This window comes from Limulus polyphemus, unplaced genomic scaffold (assembly GCF_000517525.1).
Source record: "Limulus polyphemus unplaced genomic scaffold, Limulus_polyphemus-2.1.2 Scaffold201, whole genome shotgun sequence".
NCBI classification, from domain to species: Eukaryota; Metazoa; Arthropoda; class Merostomata; order Xiphosura; family Limulidae; genus Limulus; species Limulus polyphemus.
The window spans coordinates 792,424-801,091 of record NW_013665811.1 but is presented as its reverse complement, the minus strand read 5'-3'; the positions used below and the strand labels follow the sequence as shown (position 1 = coordinate 801,091).

Below are 8,668 nucleotides of genomic sequence, written 5' to 3'. Positions count from 1 at the left end.
CAAAGCACTAGACAAGAGAGTATGTGTACTACTTAAAAAGTAATATATTAGTGAATGTTCATCTAACAGGAGCATTTTTAGTAAAGACCATTTCTGTTCATCACTATCAAGAAAACCAACTGACACAGAATATGTCTTTTACTAAGGAAAACTGTGGCCACCAACCACTGGTAACTGATCAAGGGACAACATGGCTGAACAGGCTTTATTAGTGCAACAGCAGGATGTGGCCAGCTGTTCATCACTATCAAGAAAACCAACTGACACAGAATATGTCTTTTACTAAGGAAAACTGTGGCCACCAACCACTGGTAACTGATCAAGGGACAACATGGCTGAACAGGCTTTATTAGTGCAACAACAGGATGTGGCCAGCTGTTCATCACTATCAAGAAAACCAACTGACACAGAATATGTCTTTTACTAAGGAAAACTGTGGCCGCCAACCATTGGTAACTGATCAAGGGACAACATGGCTGAACAGGCTTTATTAGTGTAACAGCAGGATGTGACCAGATTGAGTGATTCAATGAAAATATTCAGTTTTCAACTGCTTTAACTGTGCCACACCATGGATATCATAACAAATGTCATATAACAATCAAGAACACTAATCATCTCAGATGCAAACAGAAAAACATATTTATGATGGTGCTTAGACAAAAATTGTTGACACTGACCCTGTGGTACGTCAAACATATTAGGTGTTTCTTTTCTGTTCTAACACAGAAGGGTGAACATTTCATTTTCACCTAATGTTTCACGTACCTTTTACAGTAGTTATGGTGTAGTATGTGGATAACTTGCTGGTTGTAGTTACTGTCACAGATCACTTACCTTCTCTCAATGAAGAGCATAATTTGGTGGCTGCTATAAAAATATCAAGCATGCAGCAGATTTAGAAAAACTGGAGGATTATGACTGCCCTATTTTTATTTATGGTATAACAAGAAAGGGTGTGGGTAGCACATACACTCTAGGAAGGATATTGCTATTGCTTCTCTGTATAAATTCATCATATTCTTTCAGGCTAAAATAGGCTTTCCTTCAGATCTGAATAAAGATCCAAATATCAGATAGTTGGTAGTACTGTCTTGTTTCTGTCATCTTTATTGTGTAGAAAATAAATAAAAGCTGCTTTGAATTTATCTTAACATTGTCTTTATTCAATTCAGTCAGGGTCAGAAATTAAGAGTAATTCTGCATAATATCTTTTGCCATTCCTCCTTTTATTTGTGGTTTATTCTTACCTGTAAGGTAAGTCAGTATTTGAGAATACTAAAGTCTTTCTTGTATTATTCAAACAGTGGAAGGTTCTGAAAGTGCTGTAAAAGTGTATGAAACATTCTCCTGACATCTGAGGAGTTAAAGAATTGAGGAAAAACAAGTATCAATTATATTTGACGAGTTCTTTGGTTCCTTTAGAAGGGCAAGTAAGATATAAAGGTATATCTAACGTTGTTACTGATCAACCTTAGGCAGAATGTTAAACTTCAAACTGATTAAAAAAAAAAGTCTCTTTCAAGTCAATTTTGAAATAATCCACAGTGCTGTCCAACATTCTTTTAAATAGTATGACAATAACTTCATCTTCCTAAACCAGTACAATCACTGAATTTTAACCAAACTAAGGAATTTCCAAAAGAGCTTGAATATCAAATTTGCCAAACTTTTGAAGCAATTTCTTTCTATACTCTTACATGAATGACCTATATTACCAAACAAGACATGCTCAAGCATCTTATAATGTTATACAAGCATAGTTCAAGCTTTTACTGCAGTGAAAGGAGGTTCACCCTGATATTAGGTGGAGGTGACTAATCAGTGTATGGATAAGTACACTTCAGTCTACAACATGCTTTTCTATTGTGAAATCAAATTTAAAGCCTAAAACTTGGTTTGAATGGAAAACATACCAATAATACTAGTTTAAAGTCTAAATATCTTCTTAAGCACTGTATACAATGCATTACTGTATCCAAATGCAATAGGCCAATCAACCATAATACTGAATTTGTATGTTCTGTATGTTTAGAATCAATGTGTATAGAGCACTAAAGGAAAACAAAAAAATGTTAAATTGTGATAATTTAGTTATCCTTAAGACAATACTCCACATTTGGAAAAGCCTCCTCTCTAGAAATCTTGCTTTGCTTGATTAAACTCTTACTCTTAAGACATCTTACTTCAGAGAAACATGTATGACATTTCATAAAGAAATTAGAAATGTACAGAAAAATAAAAGTTAAGTTTATTTCGGTACTAATGTTCCTTTATTACATCACATAAACAGATATAAGAAGTAATGTTTAAATCTCTTATAGTGGTTCATATATGGAGATTTGCCACATAACTAACATGACATCTTTACAAATAGAGGCAAAAAGTCAAATATTTTATCAATTTCCATGTAGCCTCTATTGGACCATGAAATTTTGCCTCAATAGTTGCTTGGAGATGCATTCAGCCAAATATTTTACTTCTACATGTTTGTCATGTGGCATTTATATCCTCGGAGCCATAAGCACAATCGTAATACCACTGCTCAGAACAGTGTGATTACCTTCACTTCTGGAGGCATTATGCTGGTATTACACTGTCTGATTGGTTAGATGTCAGTCAATTACAGTGGAAACTATCAATAATACTTTTTCACATAATAGAGGAGGAGCAATCCCATAATAACTGCATTTTATACCCTTTTTAATTAATTATTTCTGTAATTACTAACAGTGCTATATATATATATCTTGTAAGCAGATTTTTTAGGTCCTATTAACTCCCCATACTCTCTCCCACCCTCCAAAAATAATTTCATTCAATGAGTGAAAGACCACTTTAAACAAATCACCAATGGCTTTATACTTTATTATACTATAAAGATATTATGACCCCTGGATTGACCCACTACCTGTTTTATTCTTTACAATAACTTGGCTGTGTAATAGTGTTATTATGAATCACTACTTGTTTAATGTTTTTTTTACACAGTTTGACTACATGAGTATTTTATAGTTATGGTCTACAGAGTTAGCTCAATTGTTGATCAGAAGTTATGGATAATGATATTAAAAACTACAATCTGCTTTATGTTTAACCACAGCATGGTTATAACCACTTGATTTTTACTTTACATAGAAAGAAGAATGATTATGTTATGAAGAGCATATTAAACCATGAACTCTTTCTTTGATTTTCAGAATTTATTGTAATTAGTGATGTATACAATAATAGAATATTCCAAAAATTGACAATTTTCTGGGATCCATCAAATGTTTGGTTAATATTTTGACAATTAATTATTGGTCAATCATAACAAACAAACTAGAAAAGGTAACCTTTATGGTTCATTCAATTCTAAAGATTTTCCAGCAAAAGATACAAACTACATACTGAGGAACAAGGAATGCAGTAATCTGCAAATTAAAGAAGACTCGTGACTTCGGCTTTTATAAACATAGTGTATAATAAAACATGCCATACTAAAAATACTAATTATTTTGTTTCGTAAAATATACATTGTATACTAACATATATCTATCTGTAAGTTCAGTTTTAATTCTCTACTGTAAAATTTCTGTACTATACATTATAAATAGGGGCATATTTTAATTCTTTCTTTTTTCCTAATAATAAAAAAATTGATTTTTATATCATGGTTACTTAATATAATCTAATTATAAGTTTAATAACAAAACAACCAATATTTTTGCTCATGCAAATCAAAGAAATAATAAATCACAATTATCTATACATACTCTATGTTTTCTAGCATTTCTTTTCAACTCTCTTTTTCACATTCAATCACAAGTAAATTTATAATAGTTTACAAACAATTATACCTTCAACAGTACAGTGGCAACATGAAGATTTACCTAATTGTAGTAGACCTTTGACCAATAATCAACTAGCTTTCTTTAACCTAAATAACTTTTTGAGCTAAACATAATCCAATAATTCTAAAGCCTAAAGTGTATTTGTAAATGTCTGATGTGAGTTTAAGTTTTATAAAAAAATTATCTTTGTGATGTTTGACTTCACCTCAGGTGTTTGCATCTTTACAAGTTCAATCACAAGTGAACCTGCACGACCATTCCTCTACTACAATATTTATACAACACTCACATAGTGCAAAAACAAGAAGTTTGATTCAATTACAACACGTGCTTGTACCAGATAGATTTCTCCTTAGGTACAACTGCTGACTCAAACTATTCCAAACCATTCAAGCACACTAAAGTAACTCCCAGAGTAAGACTTCAACCCTAGATTTCAATTTACTATACATAATAAGCTTTTATCTCTAACATAAGAAATGGGTATTCAAAACTCAGCAAAAATTTAAAGGTATCAACTCACCCTACATTTATGTTGAAGGGTTTCCATGTGTTTCTCATTGCAATCTCTTTTATGATGCTTCTTTATCTTAGAACTTGATGAATCCTCTGTTTTACTTGAAGATGTGGAAAGCTCTTTAGTAGGGACAAGTTTCTGTAACCATCCTCTTTTAAGCAACCGAAACTCCATGACGCCACACCTCATTATGTCACAGAAGTCAGACAAACACACTGCATCTTCTGTCTAAAATAAAATAATAAAAATGGCTAATTTAATATTAGAGCCATTGAAAAATCTTGATATAGATGTAATTAAAGTTGAGCCACCATTTGTTATTCATCTCATTTTCACTGAATAGTATGCCAATGTGTATTACATAGCAAATATATTAAATATACATAAAAAAAAAGAAATCACTGAAATTTGTATTTGAATAGTATTGCTAAGCAATAATCATGTTTTCAAAATGCTTGAATGAGACTAAATAATTTTATATCTTCTCACACTGTCTTATCAGACACACCCACTATTGTGCTTAATAATAATTTATATTTTAATTTTGACCATGTTACAAGGTGTAGGTTTCATTGATATGTTTTAGTTTCACAAATTTTGTCTGAAGTAATATACTTAATGAAGAGACATAGATCCTTCTCAGATATAGATCCATATTTAATAGATCCTTCTGTAAGTTATCCAAATATATTCTAAATATTAATATTAATGATTGGGATGAAGGTAAAATAATCAAAGGTTTCATTATGATAATCTTCAGTGGATGTTAATTTTGTAATTCTTGTTAAAAAGATTAGGCAATTCTTGATGATCATACAAAAAACAGATAGTTAATTAGGGAAATATTTAAATACAGAAAATATCTATTCTCTTCAAAGAAATTGTTTGGAGCCTAAGTGAGCCTTGAAAATGTTTTTCTTTATATAAACAGATAAATTATTCACAACATAAAGTAAGATTAAAGAAAAATGAAGTTTTTTTTTTGTCAGAATAAAATATTAAATTCTAACTATAAGCTATACAAATTAGTGTTAAATAAATATTTTCCTCTGACTTTGCAGTTTAGAAAGGAGAGATAGAAGTCTACCTGAACATATGCCTTGTCAGGGACTGTAACATGAGTGTCATCCCAGTGGGAGGCCAATCTTTCCTCACAGTGGAACTTCTGACCACAGGCTGGACATGTCCATTCATTGTGTTCTGAATCAGTGATCTCATCAGGCCACCAAAATACATCTCGTTGTTTGTGGAATGGACAGTCTAATGGTAGTGATACTCTGTACTTACTGAGAACAGGAAGTACTTTCTAAAATACATAGAATAATGAAGTACAAGTGATGAATGTTTTATAGATATTATATAAACAATTTCTAAAGCACCATTTAGTTTTGATAAAGTACTTTATTGTTTGAGCACCAAAAAATGCAACAGACAGTGATGATTTAATATATTGCTGAATAAGTAAACTTAACTTATTGAAGATAATAACATCAAAAATACAAGTGAGACAAGACCAACCTTCCAAAATTATCATTTATATTTCATTCTTTTAGTTATATAAATTGAAGTACATAAAGCTTAATTAAAAGCATTTTTCACCACTGCTCTAGTACTTATTAATATAATGCATCAATTATTTTGTTAAACAAAATCAGCTACTTGTATATTAAAGTTCAAAGTTCATTCTGTAAAACTTGTATTAAGTTACATGAAATTCACTCACACCTCATCAAAATTAGCACATTTCATGAATTTAAGACCACATTCTGTAAAAACTATATTCAATTCTAAAACATGTTAACCCTTCTAACATATTAAGTTTAATGCATATCAACCATATTCTGTGGAAGTTATATCAAGTTTAATTAAAGTTACCTCCTATTGTGTATAAATCATACTCACAACCTAACTGAAACAGCATGAATTGCATGCTAATTTACTATTAACTTTTTTTTAACTCAAAAACATTGAAAAAATTTGTATACAATTATATCAAGTTTTCCCAAAAATGCTTAAAAGTTTCTTGTCTGAGCTTTAGATAATTTTATTATTTACTAATCACTTTAATATCAGATAGAAAAAAAGCAATGAAAACTGTACAAAGATTTGTTATTTTAATAAGAAAATATTCTTGACTTTATACACTCAAATGCTGAATATATTTTAAAAGAATATGAAAACAGTCTGTCATCTTTTCTGAGCATGCAGCATCTTCCTATCTAACACTACCATGTACAACTAAGCAACATAAAATAGCATCTGTAACACAGCAATTAAAATCATCCATTTATCACTGTATAAACATCTTACCTTTTGTATTATATTGCGTACAATTCGTGATTTTTCTCTTGAACATGAAATTGTGGTAGTTGAAGGTCCATTCCATCCGACATGTGATAATAGTAGTAAGATTACTACCTGTAAATTAATACCCAAATATCAGTTACTGCAAACTATTATAGTAAAATAATATGTAAATATAGTACCAGTAAACCACCACAAAATACTGCTAACTTTAAGTTTTAACATAAAAATAATGGTTCTTGTAATACAGTAAAACTAGTAGGTGCTACTATAGCGTGCAGTCTACACAGATACTATCATCATCATCACCATTTTAATGATTCACTAAAACATAATTTCTTGGTAAATAATTTATATCTATCCGCATTTTTGTTCAGCAAATAATAATAATAATAACTGTGTGTTCCAAAAGTGTACCTTAAATTTAGGTTATAATTGTGCTAGTTTTGATTGTTGGAATTTATTTCATTTACATTATATTTGCCACAAAAACATTATGTAATGGTATTTGTATTTTATTTATTTAAATAGCATTATTTATAATAAATGGCACCAATTGCAAATAAATGAAAGTTAAAACGGTGATGATAATAGTATCTGTGTAGACTGCACACTATAGTGTAAATATGTTTGTAGAATGCACGTTATAGTAGCACTAACTAGTATCTATAAATATGTTATAAAAGCATTAATATGTATACAATTTATGTAATCAGAATTACATGAAACTGCAAGTGTTACAGGGGGTACAGAGTATTAAGTAATAGGTTTGGCTTTTAAAAATATTACATTAAGCTATAAATGTGAAAATGGTACTGAGACATAACAAATATCATCAATTTTTCAAGGCCAACATCAAAATATTTTAATATAAGATTTTGAATAAAAAAAATATCTGAAGACAGTGCATGTCCTTTAAACCACTTGTAGATTTGTAGCTTATATAAGTTATCAAAAAATAACTTTAATCCACATTTGCTATAATTTTATTGATACAGCTTATTATAATAGTACCGGAGTAACTGGAATTCCAAAATTAATCATAGAATATTTAATTAAGTGTAAGTGAAATAAGTCAGTTGATGAAAGAATGCTAAGTGTAAATGGATGAATTGTTAATATTAAACTATATATATAAAAATTAATGTAGAATGTACAGAGTCTGTTGCTTGCATTTTTTAACTGCCAATATGAACAATAAGTATCAATTTTTTAAAACTGAATTTTAGTATGTTCATTAACTATTTCTAACAGAAGTTTCAAATTTACCCCTTCTTTCATATTTTATATTGATTTGACCCAACACTGGTTTCCATAAAGTTATGATGCAAATAGATATAACATAATGTTTTGGGACAACATGGGACCTATTGGTCCATCTAGACTGTTCCATCCTCTAAATTAAATTAATTAAAAAAATAAATAAACCCAGCCCTTATCATTCATATACTTATCAAGCCTTTTCTTAATCTCACTCATATTTACTGCTTCTACAACATCTGAAGGCAAATCATTCCAAAAGCCAACCACCCTCTACGAAAAATGAAACTATCTTAGCTGAAGATGACTCCTAACTTGCCCAAATTTATATTTGTGTCCCATAGTTCTACTATTCTCATTATTAAATATAAAAAAGATGATGCATCAACACTAACAATTCCCTTTACAATCTTAAACACCTTAATCAGATTTCCCCTAATTCTTCTTTTTTAAAGAGAAAACAATTTGAGAGATTTCAGCCTCTCCTCATATGACAACCGCTCCATCCCAGGCACCATTCTAGTAACCCTTCTCTGAACCCTTTCGAACAATTCAATGTCTTTCCTAAGGTAAGGAGCTCAAGACTGAACACAATATTCCAAATGTGGCCTAACAAGTGACCTGTACAATGAAATTATAACCTCTTTAGACTAACATTCAATATTTTTTGTAGACACAACCTAAAATCCTATTTGCCCTACCATTAGAAACAGCACACTGATTGGATGGCCTTAGAGACTGATCGACTATT

At 30.4% G+C, this 8,668-nt stretch overlaps 1 protein-coding gene across 1 annotated transcript in view; it reads right to left on the bottom strand.

Annotated features, from left to right (window-relative positions):
• LOC106478344 overlaps positions 1-8,668 on the bottom strand; it is a 56,313-nt gene that overhangs the window by 38,624 nt on the left and 9,021 nt on the right. The window contains exons 2-4 of the mRNA XM_022381941.1: positions 6,664-6,771; positions 5,441-5,659; positions 4,360-4,581 (exon numbers count right to left, since the gene is read on the bottom strand). Of these exons, the coding sequence (XP_022237649.1) occupies positions 4,360-4,581; positions 5,441-5,659; positions 6,664-6,771 (549 nt within the window). The remainder of the gene's footprint in view (positions 1-4,359; positions 4,582-5,440; positions 5,660-6,663; positions 6,772-8,668) is intronic.